General features: G+C 57.8%; 1 protein-coding gene across 1 annotated transcript in view; it reads right to left on the bottom strand.

Annotated features, from left to right (window-relative positions):
- PRPF6 (pre-mRNA processing factor 6) overlaps positions 1-23,720 on the bottom strand; it is a 39,590-nt gene that overhangs the window by 678 nt on the left and 15,192 nt on the right. Inside the window, exons 10-20 of the mRNA XM_044262615.1 lie at positions 21,554-21,672; positions 19,710-19,928; positions 12,832-12,954; positions 9,192-9,313; positions 7,433-7,571; positions 5,662-5,781; positions 5,161-5,337; positions 4,564-4,697; positions 3,745-3,836; positions 2,268-2,382; positions 119-245 (exon numbers count right to left, since the gene is read on the bottom strand). Coding sequence (XP_044118550.1) covers positions 119-245; positions 2,268-2,382; positions 3,745-3,836; positions 4,564-4,697; positions 5,161-5,337; positions 5,662-5,781; positions 7,433-7,571; positions 9,192-9,313; positions 12,832-12,954; positions 19,710-19,928; positions 21,554-21,672 — 1,487 coding nt within the window. The remainder of the gene's footprint in view (positions 1-118; positions 246-2,267; positions 2,383-3,744; positions 3,837-4,563; positions 4,698-5,160; positions 5,338-5,661; positions 5,782-7,432; positions 7,572-9,191; positions 9,314-12,831; positions 12,955-19,709; positions 19,929-21,553; positions 21,673-23,720) is intronic.

The following is a 23,720-nucleotide window of genomic DNA, read 5'->3' on the forward strand; positions in this document are numbered from 1 at the left end:
CTCATGTGTAGGACAAAACTCGCTGGGGCACGAGGTGAATCTTTAGGGCCTGAACACCACCCCCACTGCTACTGTGAGGCCACACTCCAGTCGCCGGCCACCGTGGGTGGCACCTCACCTCTGTGCCGTGCTGCAGCTCAAACTTGTAGAAGAAGGCCCAAGCGTCCCCCAGGTCCGAGTCGATCTTGACCGTGCGGTGGAACCACTCCCTGGCCTTGGTGATCTTCCGCTCGCTCCAGAACAGCCTGTCCGGAAGCATCGGTGCGGGGATCCGTAAGTGGTGCCGTCTGGGTGCTGTGGCCAGCATAAGCCACAGAGGGCCCGGGCACGGCCCAGCCCTGGCCTCCTCTGGCTGCAGCTCGCCCGTGCGAGAGGCGGACGGCGAGCCCAGGGCCTGCGGTAGCCAGCAGACTCTGCCCCTCTCCCTGGCGAGCCCCCAGGCTCCCAACAGGAGGGCCGAGGAATGGCGCCTGGCTCCCTGGGGGTCGCTCCAGGTCACTAACCTTCAAGCGTCCTTCAAGGGTCTAAACAGCTATTTCTTTAAAAACCCACACACAAGAACTTGGGTTCCTGTAAGTCATTACCTTCCTCTGGATGAAACACTAGAGGATCAACGGAAACCTGACAAAAACCTAAATTAAGACTTTGATCAGAGAAAGTGAAGTTTCAACCTGCTCGTCAATGGACACCTTCGGGGTCATTCTGCCCACGTCTGGCCGCCTCCGGCAGGACCCGGCCCACCTGACGAGACGGGCCTCGGGTCAGCCCCAGGTACCTGAACCCGCAGCAGACGCGGACATCCGAAAACCACGCCCATGCTAGAAGCCACGAGCGAGGAAGTTCGGAAGCCAACGTGGACCCGTGAGCAGCCTCCCAACACGCCAGTGCAGGCAGGAGTGGGGGGCGGCGTGACCCTCTGACTGCCCGGAGCTCCAGGGGGCTGTTCCTCGAGCACCTCTGGCCCCATAGCCACAGGCCCCAGAGCGGCGCCCGCACCGCCGGCCCAGGGGTCAGGCAGCTGCTTGGCCCAGCCTCAGTTACAACACAGAGTGATTCTGTGCCCTGATAGCTTGATTGTTTTTTAAGCCGTGTCGTATTCTTAATTGCTCGCTGTTAGATAAACTATGACTTAAAGAGCACAGACCCTGATAGCAGGTCCGCGGAACAGCAACCTAAGAACAGCAAGGACTGACTTATTGCCTTTGCAAAGCCTTTTACGAGGGTTTATGGCCGCCCTATCAGGGAGTCATACATAACAGTCACTCCCGGAGGCGGAAGCATAGGCAGGAGGGAGGGGTCCGCAGCGGGCTCAGGCTGGGCCTTAGGAGCCGGTGGGTGGGAAGCCTCCACGCGCCGTGCCCTCAGCCTCCAAGCGGCACTCGCAGCGGCTGGCGACATGCCCTGCAGGACCCGAGGGAGTAGGGCCCGCACGTTCCCCTGGGGCAGGCCAGACTCTGGCTCTGGCGACGGCAGCGCGCGGGAGCTCCAGGGCCAGACGTGCTGCCTCCCCGAGGTGAGGCCTGAGCAGCAGTCCTGGGAGCCCAGTCAGGGCTTTTCCTGATGACCGTGCACCTCAAACCAACCGGTCACCTCCCGGCCTCCTCTGAACACACCCAACCCCCACCCGGCTCTCAGGCCCCCCAAGCACCAGCCACACCGTCACGGGATCTTCCCAAGGCCCTGCCCTGCACACCACATGGCTCCCCAGGACGCTCCGGACCCGGCCCTGGACACTCGAGCTCATGGAGTGGGGTCCCTCGGGTCACTCCTCTTGCTCTCAGGCTCAGGCACCTGGAGGAACGATGGTCTCCAGTCCAAGCATCTCTGCGCCCCCAGGCAGACTGACTGGGCCTGACAGACAGACCCTGGACCGTCCTCGAGGTCACCAAGGTGAAGCTCTCTGCTTTCTCCCTCCCACGAGAAAAGCCGCCCGGAGCGCTTGCTCCGCTTGTTCCTTCAATTCTGTGTGGACCAACGTGAGCAGGTTTGTCTCCTACAACTCAGGACGGTGCAGGCGTGAAGCGCCACTCCCACCCGAAGGAGCAGGATGGAAGGAAGGAGGCCGGGCCCAGAGGAAGCTGCCCGTTCGTGGTCAGGGTCGGCCTCGGCCATCGGGTCAGCCCGGGGCTGCACGGCCTCTGCCCACAGACAGGGCTGCTCTGGGTCAAAGCAAAAGTGCTTTATCATGGAGCTCTGGTGGCCAAGGACTCTAAGAGGTTCCATCAGGTCCCAAGGGTCAGCAACCCCACGAGGAACCCCCCACTCACTTGGCCACAGCCAGGAGGACGTGGGGGTCGTGCTCACACTTCTTCAGGGCATCGACGCTCTTGGTCTTCCTCTGGGGCCTTGCCTCAAGAAAGATGGCTTCAGACCACAGGACACCTGCAATTCAGACACAAGGACACCACCACTCGGACCCCGCCTCTGCTGTCAGAAGCGACCTGTCCACGAGCAGGCTACCCCAAGAGGGGCTGGCTAAGACCCTAACCCGGGGTGTCCTCAGACTGCGGCTAGGTCTTCCCCACATGTCTGCCCACGGGGCCTGCCTAGAGAGAGCCACAGAGGCTGCCCTGCCCGCCCGCCGCACAGCAGCCCTGAGGGCACAGGCCGGACAACTCTCCAGCGGTGACTGGGCTGGACGAGCTCCAGAACTGTGAGATTCACTCCCGCCAGCTCTGTAATTCCACATCCGGGGGTTCGCCACGACAAAACAAGCAGAAATGCTAGTAAAGATTCCAACTGACCGACGGGGGAGTGGTATACTTCTGGTATACCCACGTGGGTACATCTTATGAAGCCACTAAAAAATTCACTTTCTTGAAGATTTGGGTGGCTCAGTCAGTTAAGCAGCTGTCTTTAGCTCAGGTCATGATCTCAAGATGCTGGGACTGAGCCCCAACTTCGGGGTCTGCCGCTCCCTCTGCTTCCAGCCCGCCCTCCTGCTTCTGCTCTCTTTGCCTCTCGCTGTCTCAAATCTTAAAACAAATAAAAATTTTTTTTAAAGATTTTATGTATTTATTTGACAGACAGAGATCACAAGTAGGCAGAGAGGCAGAGAGAGAGAGAGGAGGAAGCAGGCTCCCCATGGAGCAGAGAGCCCGATGCGGGGCTCGATCCCAGGACCCTGAGATCATGACCTGAGCCGAAGGCAGAAGCTTTAACCCCCTGAGCTACCCAGGCGCCCCAAAATAAATAAAACCTTAAAACAAAAGAAAACTTTCAGCTTTTATAACAAGGCACAACACTAAACATAAAAGAACTTCCACTGTGTACAGTAACACACACTGTAATAGCACAAATAAGCTAAAAGCAACAATTTCTCAGTAGTGGACTTACAGGGGATTTTTTTTTAATTACTTTTGAGTAATCTCTGTACCCACTGTAGGGCTTGAACTCACAACCCGAGATCAAGAGTCGGATGCTAAACTGACTGAGCCAGGGGCCCCTACAGATGATTTTTAATATCTTTTTTTTTTTAACTCCAAATGTGTTCATGCTACAGGTACATTTAGATGCAGGGTGAGATCATGGAAATTCGGTTTCAGAAGAAAAAGCAATGGGGCGCTTCAGAACGGGAAGTCAAAGTCCCCCTGCCGAGCCCTGGAGGCATGGATCGGGTCCGCAAGAGCACGGAGAGCGGCAACTTCGCCCGACGACACACTTCACCAACACTTCTGAGCCTGAACCCTGCTCCCTCAGGAAATGCCGCCACCGGGCCAGCCCGGGAGCCAGGGGGCCGCTTACCGGAGCTGGGGCACTCCTGCAGCGCCTTGGCCATCAGCGTGTTCGCGATGTTCTTCAGCCCCGCTCGGTACTCCAGCCTGACGGACTCCAGCCTGAGGAACGGGGCCCACAGAGATGGTCCGGCACCCACGCGCGCAGCCCCAGGACAAGCCCAGCTGCAGTCCCGAAGTTCCCGGGACGCCCCGGGGCTGGGGCTCCCAGCCCGGCCAGGGGGAGCTCTCCCGCCAGAGAAGCGAGGCACTGGTGCCCGCCCCCCCCACCATGAGGGCCCTCGGCGGCCACCGCCACAGCCAAGGCCTAGGAGCCCGACATCACGCAGACGCGAGGAAACACGTGCAGGACGAGGGTCCGGCCGGCATGCCGTCGTCGCTGGGATGGGGAACACCACATCAGCGGTGTCCAGGACCTGCCCATCTTTCTGGGGTCTCCTTTGGGAACCACCAGGCCCCAGCCCCGACATTATGAGCCCTACACAAGCCCTCTCCATGAGCACAGCCGAAGGGCATCCTCGCCTGACCTTCTCTTGGCTCCTTAAAGCCTCGTCTACACATCCCCTCTTCTGTGGGGTCTACCTCCCTGGCCTCATCCAGCCGGCTCCCCCATCGTTAGCTCCTGGCTCCCCTGGGCACCTTCTGCCAGAGCACCCAACTCTCCACAGGCCAGTCTGAGTGTCCAGGCCGAGCGCTCCCAAGGCAGGAACTGAGCCTCCTCACGGCCAGCACCTGCCCCCTTCCCCTGGGCCCAAGCCGGAAACGCTGCAGCGCAGGAGCAACTGTGGCCCGATGGCCCATCGGAGGGCGTGGGGCCGCCGGGACGTACCACAGGCCTGGGTTCTTTGGGTTCTTCAGGCGCGACTTCTCCAGGATGGCCCGAGCTCGGGTCAGCTGCCCAACCTTCTCCTCCAGCCGAGAAAGCAGGAGCCACAGAGGGGTGGAGTGCGGACATTTTTTCAACTACAGACAACAAAGACAAGCAGGAGTGGGCTCGGAGGATGTCAGGGAGGGGTTGTGAGAGCTATGGCCAGCCCCTCGGGCTGGGATGGGTGGTGTGTGTGTGTGGGGTGCGCTTACGTCCACAGAGACCTGCCCATTTCATGCCTGGGTGTGGGGCTTTAAGTGCATTGCCGGGGCGTGTGCATGCGTGCATACGGGGAGTGTACATGGCCGCCCTTACGTTAAGTGTGGTGCGACCCACGCTTCCCTGCATGCGGGGCACAAAGTTTCGCAGAAGGAGAAGCACAGGCCTGAGTGAGGGTCCCAGGTCTCACCCTGCGAGCCACTCTCATGGCTGGGGCCCAAGCAAGTCACTGACCCCGGGCCTCCCATTTCCATACCAGGGGAGACGAATGGTACCCTGGAGCCCGGTGTTCTGTCTGCAAGGGCCAGCTCTGAGGGGCAGCCCAAGACCCAGGCTCACCCCCTGGCCGTAGGCCTCCCGAGCCTTCTCCGGCAGCTCTTCCTGCTCCTCGATCTGCCCCTTCATCATCCACAGCTTGGGGAAGTCCTCGTAGTGCTTCAGAGCCTCCTCACACAGCTCCTGGGCCGCCGTGAGGTTCCCCAGCACCCACTCCAGCTTCACGGACTTCATGAACACCTGCGTGGCAGGCCCGCCGTCAGACGGCCCCCGTCCCCGCACCCACCGCGTGTCTGGACGGCACGCTCGCCTCCCACGCAGGGCCCGGCCAGGCCAGGCGCCCCCCGCCGGGATGACCCTGGCTTTACGCCACGGCTCCCCTCAAACGCCATCGGCCCCGCCGTGCCCCACAGACCTTTGTGAGCGGCTCCCCGTGCCCTGCGTCGCATCTCAAAGTCAAGGGTGAACCATCAAGACTACAGCACCATGGCCTCAGCGGGCACCTCACACTTTCCTGAGGCCACAGGTTTCGGGGACCCCGGGGGCCCTGGGCAGCCCGCTCACCCGGGCCGTAGGTGCACTGCTCCGCGCCTTGGCCAGCAGACGCCGGGCTCGCTCATACTCGTTGTTCTCAGACTCCAGCTTCACGGCGGCCAGCCAGATCTCCTCGCTGTTAGGGTTGGCCTGGAGGGAGAGGGCAGCAGCGTCAGGAGGGACCCGAACACAGGAGCAGGGCTAGGTCACACTTGATCAAGAGCAGCCAGCCTGGGCATGGGCTGGGCCTTGCTCTGTTGCGGGACGCTCTGATCCAACTGTCTCCAGGGCTAACAGAAGACAAGTCGGGTCTGGCCCCAAAAGGATGACCTACCTGAATACAAGCCAGCCCACTTTGCAGGCGCCCAGGCAACAACACTGATAGTGGCAGAGCCGTTTTCCCAGGGGCCTCTCGAAACCACCGGTGTGCATGTGCCACGCCTACCCCTCTCCCAAGCCCGGTGACAAGGCACTGGCCATCGCAGTGCGTCCTGGGGAGCAGGAAGGAAGGATGCCCAGGGATCACGGACGGTGTGGATGGCTCCCACGGGCTAGGACTGGGCCACACGCAGAATCCAGCAGACCCAGGAGTGGGGTCCTCACGGCCTCCAGAAAGCACAGCCACCCACCAGCCACACTTGCCCGACTGCATCACAGACCCGGCAGGCAGCCCCAGGGGGACCAGCAAGGAAAGGGGAGCCACCCGGAGGGGGGTGCTGGGGACAAGCAGCAGCGTCCAGGCAGAAGGCAGGAGAAGCTGTGAGCAGCAATCTCAACACGCAGCTGTCCTCCAAAGGACAGCAGAAAGCCAAAGGCCAGACACAGGCCAGGCCCCTCTCTTGGCCTTTACTCAAGGAAGGACAAATATCATTCTCACGCTCATCAGGGTTGCAACAACAAATGGACATTCACGCTGGACTCAGCAGTTTATAAAAACGCAAACTGTAGGGGCGTCTGGGAGGCTCAGGGGGTTGAAGCCTCTGCCTTCAGCTTAGGTCGTGATCCCAGGGTCCTGGGATCGAGCCCCGCATCGGGCTCTCTGCTCTGCGGGGAGCCTGCTTCCTCCTCTCTCTCTCTGCCTGCCTCTCTGCCTACTTGTGATCTCTCTCTGTCAAATAAATAAATAAAATCTTTTAAAAACAAACAAACGCAAGCTGTGAGCACCGAGCGAGCGTGGAATCGCTGTGTCGCACCCTCCTCACACTGCCAGAACACCGAACAGTAACTCTCCTGGAATGAAAACCTCGAGGACTTCAGTGCGTTGCCAACTGCCGACACCAAGCTCATGCCCTTAGCCGCCACGAGCCCGGCCGGGCACAGCTGTCCGGGCGCAGCTCCACCCGCCCGAGGGGCCCGGCTGCACCCAGGGGCCCGTGGGCAGAGTGTAGGGACCAACAATCGCACTTCCACGCAGGAGAGAGGTTATCACTGTGCTCTTCTGTGGGGGAACGGTGGTCTCTGGTGACTGCTCCACTCACTGGGGACTGCCGCCTGTTGGCCCCGTGTTCTACGTGCTGGGACGTGTAGCCTGTGGTTCCAGTGAGCAGCCATGACCGAGAGGCAGGTCCACCAGCTGGCCGTTCTCCCACTCTTGGGAGCCCTGGGACCCCAGCTGCCTGTAGAGCACCCCGAGTTGGGTGCATTCTGACCATACACATCCCCTCTCTTAGGCCAGGTCCCACTAATGAGCAGGGGGAGGGCTTTGGGTCACGTGCTCTCTGGAGCCCTCAGTCCCCGACAGGCCCTGGGTCGGGGTTCAAGTGCACACTCTCCCTGCGGCCCAGCTGGCGCCCCAACCCACCTGGAAGGCCAGAGCCAGGATGCTCCTCGCCGCGGGTACATCCCCCGCCAGCCACTTGGACTTGGCGCCCATAAGCCACAGCACCTCCGCTTTGGGGCAATGGGCCACAGCCCTCTGCAGCAGCGCCTCCAGGGACTCCCTGGAAGACAGGGGGCCACAGTCACCGCCAGGGCACGCGGGGCGCTCACGGCCTCAGCGGGGGTGCTGAGAAGAGAGTTACCGCTCCAAAGTTCGGCGCTGTCAATGATTCACCGGGTTTTACAGCGGGGAGAGTGTGGGGAAATCTTTTCTCTCCATAAAGGCTCTCAAAGTAACTACTGAAGAGGGTGCCACAAAGCAAGGCATTGTTACAGGGCAAAGCCCGATGGAGGGACTTCTCGGGGGCCCTTTTATGGTCGGGTGTCCTGAGGAGAAGGATGACTTCACGGTCCGGGTGACAGGAGACCTCTTTTCATCTGTAACCGCAGATCCGCCGATAAAGATTATGACCCCGAACCCTCCCTTCGGCGTCCAAAGAAACGGTGTGACCGGAAAGCAGTTCCTTCGGTCACTGCCGAGCGAGACGACGCCAGCCCGGCTACCCGGGGCGAAGCCGCCGGCACTGGTGGCCGCTGGGGCCTCGAGGGCAAGATGACGGACTCGCTCTGTGTGGAGTGAAGCCCGCGGAGGACACCGTGCTTCCCAGACAACACCAGAACCAGGCCCACAGACTGGGAGCGCTCCGCTGCCTCGCGCCATTCCGTTCCGGGAGTCCACCGGATGGGAAGGGTGCCGGGGGCGGCGAGGGAAGTGCCCTGAGCCCAGGACCAAGGGGGGCAGTGCGGGGAGGCACACACCCACAGACCACGGGGCCAGGAGAGGCCCTGCTCGGACCTGGCGCGTCCCAGGTCAACTTGCACAGGGTCAGCATCTCATCTCAACGCATCCCCAGACGAGTCAATTCCCAACCACCCAACCAGATGGTGGGAGTGGGGAGGACACAGGCGCCTCAGCGACACCCCAGGGACAGACACCCTGAGCAGACTGAGATTCGGCAACGCCAGGGGAGGAAAGAAGCGGGGCCTCGGTGGCTTCTCCAGCAGAAGCTTGCAGAAATCAGCGAGGCCTGCCCCCCGCGAGGCACCCGAGCTCAGGGAAGAGCTGCAGAGGGCAGAGGGTGCACACAGCCACAGGGGCCTGGTGCCCCAGAGAGGCACCCCTGAACACCAGGAATTGCAACACCTAATTTAATCGGCAGCTACGGCCAATAAGGCGGACCCAAAGCTTTTTTCAATTAAAGAATACAATTAGAGAAAACTGTCAAGGACCTCCTCAGAGCACAAAACAAGCCCAAACCCCCAGTCAGCACAGCTTTAAATGAAAACCATGCCTGCCTGGGCGCAGACGCCATGCCGCCCACACTGCTGGAGCCGGTGCTGGCGCAGACAAGGGGCTTCGGGCCCCTGCCTTGTCCCAGGCACCCCTTGGCCGCCGGGCACCCGCCAGCTCGGCCGCAGGCACGGCCGTGGAGAGATACCCTCGGAGGCTCAGACTCTCAGCTACACAGCAGTGAGGACCCTATCACAGACGGGGCCACCGAAGGGCCTCCAGGGCCGCAGAAGCCTCCGCCCCTCACCGCAGAGAACCAGATCGCAGAGGGAGGCCCTTGTCCGCCCCTGGGGACGTGAGGGTTATGTTCAGCTCGGCCCCCACCGGGGTCAGAAGCTCCGTGGGCGCGCAGGGGTGGAGGGCCCGCCCGCCCCGGGGCCCCACCGCGTACCTGGTGCCGTGGTTCTTCTCGAAGTACGCAGCCCGCAGCCACACGCTCTTCTTGCTGGGGAACACCTGCAGCGCGTAGGCGTAGATGGCTCGGGCGCACTCCAGCGCGCTGTGGGCCACACACTAGGGCGGAGAGACGGGCGTGAGAGCGGCCGGCCCAGCACAGGCGCCCGAGCAGGAGGCCCGGCGGCATCTGCTCGAAGTCCCAGCATGGGAGGGCCAACGAGAAACCCGGTCCGGGAGAAGGACGCCCGGGACAACGGGCACGGGAACACCCAGGGCCACCAGCCGCCAGCGGGGGAGGCCGGCCGTGTGACCACAGACCACACACACGGGCTCCTGCACCCAAACGAGGTGTAGCACAGCGCTCCATGACACAAGATATGCTCCTTAGCAACTTGTAAAACGCGGGCGATCACACAGACGAGAGCAAGCGCCCACGTACAGGAGCGTGAGTGGCCGCGGGTTCCGGCTGCTCGCATAGCCCTCTGGAGCCCCCGAGCCACACACGGCCGGGGGCTGGAAAGGCAACTCTGAGGGGAGGTGTCCTTTTTTTTTTTAAGATTTTGTTTATCTATTTGGGAGACAGAGCAAATGAGTGGGGTGCTGGGACTGAGGGTGTGGGGGAAGCAGGCTCGCCCCTGAGCAGGGAGCCCGATGTAGGACTTGGATCCCAGGACCCTGGGATCAGGACCTGAGCCGAAGGCAGATGTCTGACTGAGCCCCCCAGGCGCCCCAGGACACGTGTATTTTAACACAATAAAAAATGCAGCACAGGGGCGCCTGGGGGGCTCAGTGGGTTAAGCATCTGCCTTCGGCTCGGGTCCTAATCGTGAGCCCCACCTCGGGCTGCCTGGCTCAGTGGGGGCCTGCTTCTCCCTCTCCCACTTCCCCTGCTTGTGTTCCCTGTCTCGCTGTGGCACTGTCAAATAAGTAAACAAAATCTTTAAAAAAAAAAAAAAAAACGCAGCTTAAAAAAGAACGAACCCATGCACTCAAACAGACCTACCATAAACACGTGTCACTCAAGAATGACTTTATTCCCTGGTAAGCATCAAGCAACACACGAACCGGGCGCTATCTGTGGTGATCACGTCTCTAGATGGTCACAACCCAGGGACACCGCTGGGACAGCTGACAGCTGGGGTCGCGGAGCCTCACACAGGAGACAGGCCGGCACGCGGCTCTCCCACGCGGTGCACACGCAGGAAGCACTCTCGTACCGAAAGGGGTTTTGTATCTTGAGGTAAGCGAAAAGCCACTAGGAAGCACGTCAGAAACAGAGTTTTGCAACAGTGATCATCAGCATGGCAGACGGACCCAGACAGGCAGCCCCTGAGGCCGCCACCCAGATGGACAGCCGCGTCCTCGCCGAGAGCCGCAAGCAGGCCTCCTGCTGCTCAAAGACCGCCAGCGTGGAAATGGGTGTGGAGGACTCCAAGAGCAGGGACACAGCTAAGACCTCCTTGTTCAGACCGGGTTGCTCCTTGGCCACATGGCCTCAATCTGACTCAGCCGCCACAGAAACCAGGAAGGGCCCTGTCTCGGGCATTGTCCTGACCAGCAGCGCCTGGAAAAGTGAGGGTTAGACCCCACACAGACCGGTCTATACCCCTCCCTGTGGCTTCTGACCAAGATCCTGAGGGCAGTTAGCCCAGCCGCCAGGATCACGTGACAACCTGCCCAGGGTCTTGGGTGTGGGTGACCTGGGCCAGTCCCCGAGGGGGGGAGTACCAGGAAAACGCTCGGAGCTTCAAACAGAGACTCCACGCTCCCTCCGGAAGCCCGCGGCCCTGTGACAGCTGTGCTCGCTCCGGGACACAAGCAAGAGCCAACAAAGAGAACTCTGCAGCGGCTCGGGGCTTCTGCTCTCACAGTCCGTCACCCGCAGGGCGACGCCCCCCACCCCGGACTCCCCGGGCCTCTGATGCTGTCAAGGACGACACGGAAAATAAAAGGAAGTGGAGCGTTTAACGCCACACGCAGGATAAAGGGGAGCTCAACCACCAGGGACTGGGGCTCTCTTGGGCCATTCAGGGTGTTCCTCCAACGCACAGACTGAACGCGTGTGTTACGGGATTCTTTCTACTTTGCGTCTTGACTGTTCCATCGTGAGAAGCATTTAAAAATCGTCGTTGGCCTGCGTCCTGCACTCCGCTAAAGAACCAAGAGTGTATTCACTGTGCACAAGGCCGTACGTCAGTCATAGGCCCCAGAAAAGGACGTCGCGGCCGGCCCCTGTGCTCGGGGTCAAGGCACGCACAGCCTCCGAGAGGCGGTTAGGTGAGCTCCACACAGGGGAGGCCTGCAGGCGGGGCAAAGCCGCAGAACGGAGCCGGGATCCTTAGTCTCTGCTAACGTAAGGGAGCAAATACCCAGTGAACCAGAACAGAGGAAAGCTCCTCCTGACTGTAGAATTCCAACGGATAAACACTAACGCTACGTGGAAGACACACTCCTTAGAAAAGCACCGCTTGGCAAATACCACAGTAGTAACTAATACAGGACGAAAACCTCATTAACGGACCTACAAACTAGCAGGTCAAAGTTCGACAAGAAACAGGAAGTTCAGTCTCAGAGTGCCTCCCCACAAAGCACCTATTACCAAGACAAGAAGAGCAACCTTCCAGGGCGAAATCGGACAGACGCCGCTGGAGCTGGCTGGCGCTGAAGGGCACCGAACCTTCCAACACGGCCAGGAGGACCCAACGTCCTGCCGAGATGCAAGCCTCAACCCCACAGTGCGGAAACGTCACAGAGACCTGAATCAGGGGCACTCCACGGCGTCACTGGCCTGTCCCGACAATAGCCAGTCTCATGAGAAACAAAGGCAGACCAGAGCCCCCTGCAGGTATCGGGCCCTGGAGTCCTGACGGCGTCTCCCCGGGCAGCTACCATGCCACAGCACAGCGGGGCCTTTCCTTCTGACATTTGGAGAAGGTCTGCAAACTACTTAACTGTACGATACCCACATGATTTCGATTCTGCCGGTTGTGCTGAGACTGTGTGAGAAAACATCCTCTAGCACACACTGAAGGACTGAGAGGAAAGGGGCCACGGCCTCTGCAGCACGCTCTCACATCCTCGGGAGATGTGGGCTGGAGAAGGCAGACACGGCAAAGTGGTCCGATGTGGGGGAGTCTGCGTGAAGGGCACGTAAGAATTCTTTGTACAGTTTCGTGACTTCCCTGTACGTCTAAAATTATTTCAAAGTAACAGGGTAAAAAATAAGGAGGGCCGCAATTAAGGCACGAAGTACCTAAAATGTCTATTGATTTTGACCCCATGCTCTCTTCTCTGGAAGCCTATTCTAAGGAAAGAACCTCAAAGCAGGCAAGAGTTCCACATGCCAACTGTTCTCCGAACCGCAGTCTACAGCAGAAGCCACGGCGCAGGGGACGGGAGACAGCGGTGAGCGCTCTGCGGGCTCCCGCTCCACACCAGCTCTAGGCTCGCGGCACAGCGTCTGCCCGCCCAGACCGCTGCACGTCGGAGGTGTGTGAAGAGCAGCTCGCAGGCAGAGCCGGGTGAAGAGAAAACTCGATTCCTGCAGCCGCAGCTACACTCAAACGTCAGCAGCTCAGAAATACTCTCGGCGGCCCGGCGCCCCGCACGCGGCCCCGGCTGGGAGCCAGACTCACGCTGTCAGCATCTTCCATCCACGTGTGCTTCCGGTCTTCCTCCTCGATCCCGATGCCAATCACGGCGCGCATGACGGCCTGGCAGGTGGCCACACTCCCAGCCTTGTCACACTCCTCGGCATCCTGAAAGAGGGACACAGAGCTGTAGCCCAGAGCCGCAGGTGCCCGACTAGGACTAGGGGGTGTGCTAGTCCTGCGGGCTGAGGACCCAGAGGGCCTCCGCAGTGTGGGCGGGCAGGTGCGCACAAGGCTCCGATGCCTGCCGGACCCTGCCACAGCCCAGCCACGCGGGTCTGCTCGGTCACCGCGTACCCGCCCCCGCCACCCAGCAGATAAGCGCCAGACAAATAGTGAGGACTTGCCAAAGCTCCTCTATCTGCTCAACAAACATTACGTGAGCACCTACTGTGTATGAAGTACCGTAGCGGATGGCTCAGGGGCTGGCAGGTTCTTACAAAGAAAAGAAACTTCCCAAGGAAGAGGAATCAAGACGGGCTTACTAACATTTGTGTCTGCTGGTCTGAACTCAGGATTCAAAAGGGACAAAAGAAAGAAACGGTCTAACCAGAACAGACGGGGGTGTGTGGGGGAGAGCCTGGCACACAGAAGGTAAGAGAGAAACCCAGAGGGACCCACCACGAGGGCATCCCATCAGGCAGGCGGGCGGATGGCCCCAGGACTGGACTTTGGGAAGCAGGTCTCAGGACGTGCAGACAGCACAGCCGTGGGTCTACGGCTGAGACGCAGAAATGTCACTGAAGCCTCTTGTACATCAGCCAGGGAAGGACCAAAATGCAATTGGGCAAAGGACATGAAACACACAGTTCTCCAGAAAACAAAACTATAAGTGACTTTTAAGCATGAGAAAAGAAACTGTTCTTATTTTTCTTTTTTTTTTTAGATTTTATTTATTTATTTGATAGAAATCACAAGAAGGCAGAGAGACAGGCAGAGAGAGAGGGGGAAGCCACCTAGGCACCCCTCTTATTTTTCTTTTTTTAAAAGATTATTTATTTATTTATTTAGTTGACAGAGAGAGATCACAAGTAGGCAGAGGCAGGCCGAGAGAGAGGAGGAAGCAGGCTCCCCGCTGAGCAGAGAGCCCGATGCGGGGCTCCATCCCAGGACCCTGAGATCATGACCTGAGCCGAAGGCAGAGGCTTAACCCACTGAGCCACCCAGGCACCCCTCTCTTATTTTTCTTAAGTACCATTTTATACACATCACATCAGCAACACAAAAACGCATGCCAACACATGTGTATGGCTGAGGTGGGGACACAGACACTCGCACACGGCTGAGGAGTGCACGTGGACAGCCCCCAGAGGGCAATTTCATGTTCGCCATCAAAGTAAGAAGTACGGGGCGCCCAGGCAGCTCAGCGGGTTAAGCCTCTGCCTTCGGCTCAGGTCATGGTCTCAGGGTCCTGGGATTGAGCCCCGCATCGGGCTCTCTGCTCGGCAGGGAGCCTGCTTCCCCCTCTCCCTCTGCCTACTTGTGATCTCTCTCACTCTGTCAAATGAATAAATAAAATCGTCAAAAAAAAAAAAAAAAAACTACATACATTGACCTAGCAATGCCACTTTAAGGAATTCCTCTTAAAAATATGTTTCCATATGAGCAAAACGGCCTCCACAGCGGGACACTTCCATGGCACTCTTTGCAGCAGGAAAGGGTAGAAACCACCTTCTACCTCCTGACAAGAGATTTACGATACATGGTCAGGGACACGGTGCAGGAGACATGCTGGACGCGCTGACCCAGAGGTGACCGTGGTCAGACCTCCATGTGAAAGGGGCCACAGAAACCCCACCTGGAGGTCCCTGGGGCCCTACGGCCTCAAGCAGAGAGCAGAGCCAGCGGCAAAGACCTGAGGAGAAGGCATGGGCAGGCCAGTAGTGAGCAAGACAGCCTCGTGGCACGTTAGTGGGGTGATGGCCCCGAGCCCCGACCCCAGGCCCGCAGGCCACAGCAAGAGCTCTGGGTTCTACTGCAGCGGCAGGAAGGCACCCAGCGACTTTTTAAACTGGGGAATGAGTCACATGATCAATCTTCTTTTAAAAGGACCGCCCCAGGGGCGCCTGGGTGACTCAGCTGGTTGGGGGACTGCCTTCGGCTCGGTCCCGACCCCGAGGTCCTGGGATCGAGTCCGGCCCTGAGCTCCCTGCTCAGCGGGGGCTCTGCCTGCACCCCGGCCCCGCTTCTTGTATGCTGGTGTCCTCTCTCCCTCCCAAACAAATAAGATCTTCGGAGAAAATTAAAAAATGAAAGGACGGCCCTGAATGTGGTGTGCAGCATCAGCAGGGATGGGCCTCGGGAGTCACCGCCACGTCCAGAGGAGGCTGTGCCTGGCCGAGGACGGCCGCAGCAGGTGACAAGCAGCACCCGGGCCAGGGACGGACGGGAAGGCCCACACAAACTGCTCACCACGGTGACCTCGGCCGGGACTGGCAGAGTTTGTGGGCGAAGAAGGTGATGCATCCCAGACACCCCAGGCTGCGGTATCGCCCCATGTTCTGGGGGGACGCAGGGCAGCAGGGGAGTGATCCAGAACACGGGGAGCGCCCAGAGCACAGTCCACATGTGGGGGTTCCTGGCGTGGAAGTCGTGTTCCTGACAATGCGGGAAGATGAGATCACCACAGAAGCAAGCACAGAAAAGTCTCAAAAGGGGGCTGAGGGCCAAACTACCAGGAGATTTAGGTTACGAGAAGAGGAGGAGAAGAGCAGAGGAGGCAGGAGGAGAGGCACCTCTAGACAAAAGGAAGACACACAGACACGGCTCGCGGGCGCAGGCGGGCTGGACCGCACCTGCCGGGAAGGCTCCTGTCCGCAGCAGGGCGCTGGGCCTGGGCTGGGCTCCACACACAACGGGCAACGGACGTACGGAGGCAAGGGGTAATGCATTCAGCAGAGTCCGGCACACCATGGTGCCCGGTCAACGGGGACTCGCTCGGGACCTGAAACACTGGAGAGCCACGTACTCGGCAGGACAGCACGCACTGAAGGAAGTATTGACCTTAAACCGACTGAAGAAAAACCATCCTACGTTCAGACAGACCCTTTTCATCACGTCTCAGTAGAAGCAAGTAGAAGCAAAACATGAAATCTGAAGAAAGTTTAAAAAAATTCCAGCTCATGCTGCTGCTTACTGCACTGGCGGTGTCCTAACAAAGGGTTTGTAGGAGGCTGGTCTGAAAGCCAGCTGGGGGGTGGGGGGGGACACGACACAGCCACGGTCACCTCTTGCAATCGTCCGTCCTGACCACACGGAAACACAGATGGCAGAAGAAATGGACGTGCTGTGGCCAAGCAAACCCACCCCTGAAAGGGGGCTAGGACCGGGACCTGACAGGTGGGCAACTCTGGGAACACAGGACTCTCAGCTCTACCCTGTGCAACACAGTTCCCGGGGCTCAAGGGAGACCGAGAAGGCCTCAGAGAGCTGGAGCGGCACGCCCTGGCAGGGGCACCATCAGCCTCCAAAAGCCCTCCGAGGACCGGAGACTCTGCTGACCCAGCGGGAACTCCCTGCTCCTGAGACAACCACCGCCCCAGACAGGATCATGAAATGGGGGTCGCTGAGACACTGGACGTGGGTAGCAAAGGGGTGTGAGGGCTGAGACCCAGGAACAGACCAGAGGAGCCCTGTTGCTCCAGCACACAGCCCGGAGACCGTCCGGGCCACGGTGCAGGGAGGGGAACCCAGGCAGCGCCGGTGGAGGAGGCAGAGCCCAGCCCCAGAAGCTCAAGGAGCAACCGGTACCCAGGACCAAGCACCAGAGAGGAGAACGCTGGCGCGGGGCTCTGCAGAGGGCCAACCGGGAGTGTTCACGGAGCACCAACACAGCCCGCGTGTTTGCAAAGAACCCCAGAGGGTCAGCGCAACCCTCGGAGATCACACGGAACCAGGAACAGTGCCTGTTTCCACCGGCCAGACCGGAAACCCCCAGGAGGAACAGGTCACTGGGCAGAACGCACAGAGAGTGCACAGACCTCCGACGATCCCTGACTGTCCCCAACCCACTACTGCTGGGGCTCAAACCAGCAGAGCTCCCAAGCAAAAGCCAAAGGGTCAAAGGTGCAGAAACACAGCTGCTCTCCAACAGAGGAGTCTAGGGCATTTACAGGGTGCCAAGATGCCTAGCACCCAACAAGGGAAAATTCACCATGTCTGGCAACAAATCAAAGATCACCAGTCACGCAATGCAACTTGGATGAAAGGAAATGTATCCAACAGAATCAGTCCCAGCCTGACAGAGGCGTCAAGAGTTCAGAGACGAGGGCACTAAAACAGCTGAGATCACTGCATTCCATGTGCTCAAAACATCAAGCAGAAGCAGCAAAAACATCTAACATTTCATGTTAAAAATGAGAAACAGGTTTTTTAAAGGATTTGTTATTTTTAGAAAGAGAGAACATGAGTGAGAGAGCCCAAGTGGGAGGAGGGGCAAAGGGAGCGAGAAAATCAAGCAGACTCCGCGCTGAGCACGGAGCCCGAGGTGGGGCTTGATCCCAGGACCCGGAGATCATAACCTGAGCTGAAACCAAGAGCTGGACACTCAGCTGACTGAGCCACCCAGGCGCCCTGTGAGAGACATTTTTAAAAGACCAAAATTAAATTCCTAAAAATGAAAAAGACAAGATCTGAGGTGGAAACCCCCCTAGACAAGACGAACAGCAGCTCACACTTTGAGAACAAACCCACAGAAGATCCAAAATAAAATGGTGAGGAAAAAGAATTAGTCTTTAAAACATGACCAGAGCATCAATGAGCTACAGAACCAACACGATATTCAACTGGAGAACCTAGATACTTCCTCCTAAGATCAGGAAGGAGACAAAGATGTTGGCTGTCCCCACCTGAGATCAACACTTCACCAGAGGTTCTAACCCAAGACAATTAGACAAGAAAACAAAAAGGCATTCAGAATCGTGGGGGTGGGGGCGGGGGGGTTCGCAGGCAGGAAGAAGTGAGATTATATAGGCAGATGGCATGATCTCGTATATAGAAAATCCTAGAGAATCCACGAAATCTATTATGATTTAAATTTCATCAAGGTTATAGAATATAAGCTCAATATTTAGAAAATGACTGTATTTCCATACACCAACAATGAACTACCTAAAAATGATATTAAAATTCCACTTACAGGGGCGCCTGGGTGGCTTAGTGGGTTAAGCCTCTGCCTTCGGCTCGGGTCGTGATCCCGGGGTCCTGGGATCAAGCCCCGCATGGGCTCTCTGCTCAGCAGGGAGCCTGCTCCCCCCCCCCCTCTGCCTGCCTCTCTGCCTACTTGTGATCTCTCTCTGTCAAATAAATAAATTAAATCTTAACAAAAAAAGATTTTATTTAGGGGCGCCTGGGTGGCTCAGTGGGTCAAGCCTCTGCCTTCGGCTCAGGTTATGATCTCGGGGTCCTGGGATCGAGTCCCGCATCGGGCGCTCTGCTCAGCAGGGAGCCTGCTTCCCTCTCTCTCTCTGCCTGCCTCTCCATCTACTTGTGATTTCTCTCTGTCAAATAAATAAATAAATAAAATCTTTAAAAAAAAAAAAAAAGATTTTATTTATTTATTTGACAAAAAGGAACATAAGCAGGGCGAGCGGCAGGCAGAGGGAGAAGCAGGCTCCCCGCTGAGCAGGGAGCCTGACGCGGCGCTCAATTCCAGGACCCTGAGATCATGACCTGAGCCAAAGGCAGATGCTTCACCGACTGAGCCACCCAGGCGCCCCAAAGATGAGGGAGTTCTTCTGGGAAATAACAGAGAAGAGAAGACAGCAGAGGTGTACCTCTGAAGTACTCCAAAAAAAGGAATGTCAACCTAAATTCTATACCCAGGGAAAATATCTTTCAAAAACAAAGATGACTTCGTAAGAGCTGGAAGAATCTACCATGGGACCTGAAGGGCAAGAAGCACCAGTCTCAGCAGAAGAAAGAAGGCACTGGCTGGACAGGTGGGTCTGCACAAAGGGAGGAGGCATCAAAACCATAACCACGCGTAACCACATGTAACCACGGGTAACCACGTGTAACCACGTGGCTAAAAACACCAAACAAATCAAGGGGCTGAATCTCAATGATTAAATTTTAGAGGAACATGCAAGGCCTTGCATTCAGGATAAAAAAAAAAATTGCCCTAAACACAGAAAGGGGCCAAGTGGCTTAATACCCATGAGAGAAAGAGGAAAGAGTAGGGTCTCTGATCCAAAGGGACCCCAGGAATACAGTAGCACCACTTGAGGCCCTCCTGCCCACAATGGGAACAGTTCGGCTTGGGGGCTGTTCCAAGAATGGTAATCCGATGTGTGGCGGGGGCGCAGGAGGCCTGAGACCATCTTCCCAGGGCCAAGGGGCAGTAGGTGAAGCAAGGAGCCTTGCTCTGTAGGGCCCTTCATGGCGGAAGGGAGCAGATCACTGTGAAGAAAAGCACTTTGCCCTCGGCTGACTATACTTCAGGCAGGGCCCCCCCAGGATATGGGGGGCCCAGGCCCAGAGAGCTCACATGGTGCAAGTGGAAGGTAGGAGAGGTCACCTGTCCTGGAGGCTGGATCAGAAGATCTTCCGACACTGCACTAGCCACCGGCCTATCATTCTCCTGACATTGTATTATTTCTACTTGCAAAGTGGTACTACTCCCCAGTGCCCAAACACAGAAAATTCTTTAGAGCATCCAACCCCAAGATGTAATCAAAGTGCCAACTCTACCAAAACCCAAGTCATGATCACATAAGGAAAAGCCACACATGCCTGCTTCCCCAGCATGCAAATCCTCAGGTACTATCCAGCAGCCCCTCCCCTAGGAGAGACCCCAACGTGCATTTTCAAAGCAGACACCAGGACACCTGCTCGCAGTGGGGACCCCCACCTGCTGACCTCACCTGGATCCACTGCTCACGGTTGATCTCCACGCCGTTGGCCCGCAGAGAGGTGATGGCTCGGTCAATGATCTTCTCTACCATCTGCGTGTTCCCGTTGGCTTCCTCCAGCTTGGCGGCCGTGATCCAGATGTGGCGGTCTGTAGGGATGTTCTCACGGGCCTTATTCAAGACCTTGCGGGCGTTCTCATAGGTCTCTAGCCTTGCCAGAGCGAGCCAGAGCTGTGTGGAGGGAACACCAGCAAATGAGAGGACAGTACTCAGCACAACCGCCAGGTCAAATGGTGAGCCGACCACTGGCCCACAGCACGTCCACAAAATCCTTCCTTCCTTCCCTCTCTTTTAGATCTTACTTACTTGAGAGCAGCAAGAAAGAAAGTGGGGCGGGAGGGGCAGAAGGAGAAGGGAAAAACCTCAAGCAGACTCCACGCCGAGCACAGAGCCCAACGTGGGGCTCGATCTCGTGACCCCGAAATCATGACCTGAGCTGAAACCAAGAGTCGGACGGTTATCCGACTGAACCACCCGGGTGCCCCTTTCTAACAGCTCTCGTGGATCCTTTAAACAGAACCCACAAATGCGTACCACATTTTCACTGCTCTGGTAACTGTTCGTTATGTTTCTGACTTAGTGACTCTGGTGAACACGGGACATTGACAGATTCTCAGTCACACGTTTCAGACACCAGTTGGTTACCCGTACACAGCACGGCAGACCCCCTCCAGGTGCTGGACGGAGCAGAAGCAGGACGCGACTGCTGACTTCACAAAGGACACACGGGTGTTCAGCTTTCTGGGGTTGAACTCCCTAGCTGTTGATTCTGCAACATCTCATCACCAAAAACGTGTATGGGCTCTATTCACTTTTACATAAATAAAGATTAATTTTGCTTGGAGAATTTCACAATACCTCTGAGGATAATTAAGGACATAATGGATATCATAAAACCAACTCTAAAAATCACTGCACAGAATGTCGTGAACCTGAATGTTTGAAACTAAAGAAATCCAACCAGGGGTGCCTTGGTGGCTCAGTGGGTTAAGCCTCTGCCCTCGGCTCAGGTCACTATCTCAGGGTCCTGGGATCGAGCCCCCCATCGGGCTCTCTGCTCGGCGGGGAGCCTGCTCCCTCGCCCCGCCCTCTGTCTGCCTCTCTACCTACTTGTGGTGTCTCTCCCTCTCTCTGTCAAATAAATAAATAAAATCTCTCTCTTTTTTTAAAAAAGATTTTATTTATCTGACAGAGATCACAAGTAGGCAGAGAGGCAGGCAGAGAGAGAGAGGAGGAAGCAGGCTCCCCGCTGAGCAGAGAGCCCGATGCGGGACTCGATCCCAGGACTCTGGGACCATGACCTGAGCCTAAGGCAGAGGCTTTAACCCACTGAGCCACCCAGGAGCCCCAAATAAATAAAATCTTAAAAATAAATAAATAAAATTTAAAAATTAAAAAAAAGAAAAGAAAAGAAAAAAAAGAAAGAAATCCAATCAGCTTTGAGGCAACGAGCCAAGCTCACGCTGGCCTGAGAGAAAGCTCGATCGGGTTTCCTGTTCACCTCCACTGTTCAGGTCCCACTTACAAACTCTGAGCTGATGTGGGACTGGCCCCTGAAAAAGACTGCCCCGCACAGAGAGCTCTGGAGTGGCCCGAGAGAGGCTAAGCTTCCATTCTGCACGTCCACCAGAAGCGCGACGGGCCAAAGCCAGCCGGTCACTGTGCTGGGCGGCTGTGTTTCACGGTGGCCTCCTGGGACTTCCCGCTGCCTCACGGGACCAGAAATCACAGTTCAGTGCTCCGCTGATGCCACTGTGGACGCCGCACTCGGACTCGGGCAGGGCCCGCAGACTCACCTCCACGCTGGTGGGGCAGCACTCCACGGCGCGGCTGAGCATGATTCTAGCATCTTCGGGCTCCTCGAGCTCAACGGCCGCCTTCCACAAGCGGACGGAGTTTGGAACATGTTCAAGGGCTGGGAAAGGTCCGACAAGAAAACAGGTCACAGAAAAGCAGAAGCAGACGCAGGACACTCATGTCCCCGAGGACACTCCGGCCAGCAGGGTCAGAAGACCCCTTCCTTCGCACCGGGCCAGGTTGTCCGCCTGCCCTTCATACGGGTCCCCTCACATGTGAGGCAGACACAACCAAGACCAAGGCGGAACACCCTGAATCGTAACCGAGGCGGAGGCACAGCAGACGACAGGAGGTGACACAGGGGCTGTGCAATGTCTCTGCTCCCACTCAGGCTTGAAACTCAACGTCACAAAACAAAGCCACGCAACCACAAGAAGGCAACCCCCTTCACGTGAAGGGCCAGGCAGGTTGTGTGTGAGTGTGTAGAAATCACAGGAAAAGAAAACAGAAGTGGCCCTGGGATATGCATCTCTGCAGGGTGGCGTGCATCGGAGGGCTGGCTGGGCACCAGCTCCTTCACGGCCCCCGAGGCGCACTGTGGGGTGACATCATGCTGACGGCAGCCAAGCCTCACGGTTTGGCTCTGCGGCAGGTGGACTCCCTTGGTGGCCCAGAGGCACAGAATGTCGTGAACCTGAATGTTTGAAACTAAAGAAATCCAACCAGGGGTGCCTTGGTGGCTCAGTGGGTTAAGACTCTGCCCTCGGCTCAGGTCATCAGGGAAGGGGGACAGACACCCAGAAAAGCTACCACTTTCTGCAGTCCAGAAACTTCCAAACCTTGGTTTAAGCAACAGAGCCCTTTCTTCACACACAATTCACCAAAAAGCCCCGAAAAGGCAGATAAACACAGAGCTCTGCAACGTGAGCATTAGGGGAGAGCGAGGCCAGGCCCCCTAGTGAGCCCCTGGCGGGGGTGGGCGGACAGAGACCAGCACAGCTTGGGTCACCATCAGGAAGCCAGAGCACCTCTAAGGCAGACCCCAAAGGGCTCCTGTTTCTCATCAACGCAAGGGCGAAGCATGTGGAAAACAGACCGAAGATTTAATAACGCAGAGCCTGTAGATCCACAAAGTTTCTCGCATGAAATAAGGGACAGAACAGGGCCTCTGAGGACACCTGATGAAGCCAGGATGTGATACGCCAAGCCTCCCTCTCCGGCCCCAGCAGCTGCCGGGCCTCAGGGCACACGTGCCCCCCCCCCCCCCCGCGCCATGGGGCTGTGCACACGGAGCAGGATCACAAGGGCCACTCAGGGTTCATGGAATCCTCCCAAGGGTGACCCGATGATGCCGCTGAGCTCTCTGCTGGGCCAAGTCCCTGCCCAGAGAATTATTCCCTAGTCAGTCCCCGGACTAGGCTGATATCCCGGACCCATTCCACCTGGAGGGGCAGGGCCCAGCTCTTCCTGGGTTGGCGCCTTCCCTGCCTACAGACCTTAGCCAGCACCACACCCCCATCATGTGTTCAAGAAACTTTCCTCACACAGAAGATGTGCAGCAAAGGGTTCCGGCCATTGGAGGGCCTGGCCTTACACAGCCCCATCATTTGGAGCCAAGGCCTAGCAGAACAGTAGGACAGCACTGAGCAGTCAGAACACCGCGGGGAGAAACACCCTGAAGCAACGGGCCTCGACCTTACAGGACGCCAAAACAAAACCCTACCGTGCTGGCTCACACAGGTCGGGGAAAAAGCAGCGACACCCAAGCGCTCCCCAGGCCACACAGCAGAACCCGGTGGGAGCGCTGGTTCCCGCCTCAACACCTGGGAGCTCTGCTGTCAGGAGGCCTCCTCCCAAGGGAAGATTCGCCCCCACGGCGCAGAGCCCCGGCGGTGCCACACTGAACGCAGAGGCAGGCGCCCACCTCTCCGTCTTCTGACGCCGGTGCACCGGCCCTGGCTGGAGAGCGGGGCCTGGACTCTCTGGACTCTCGGGCCACTCCAGCCCAGAGAGGCCCAAGCACTGGCTCCAGATTCCCACTCCTGAGGGTCAGTTCACACAGTGCAGCAGCCCATGAAAGCAAGAGCACCGAGGACAGAGCCCGTGCAGGAACAACAGTCTGAGCCCCCGGTCCACGGACAGAACCCTGATCAGGTCGGGGCTAGC

Source organism: Neovison vison, chromosome 8, assembly GCF_020171115.1.
Source record: "Neovison vison isolate M4711 chromosome 8, ASM_NN_V1, whole genome shotgun sequence".
Lineage (NCBI taxonomy): Eukaryota > Metazoa > Chordata > Mammalia > Carnivora > Mustelidae > Neogale > Neogale vison.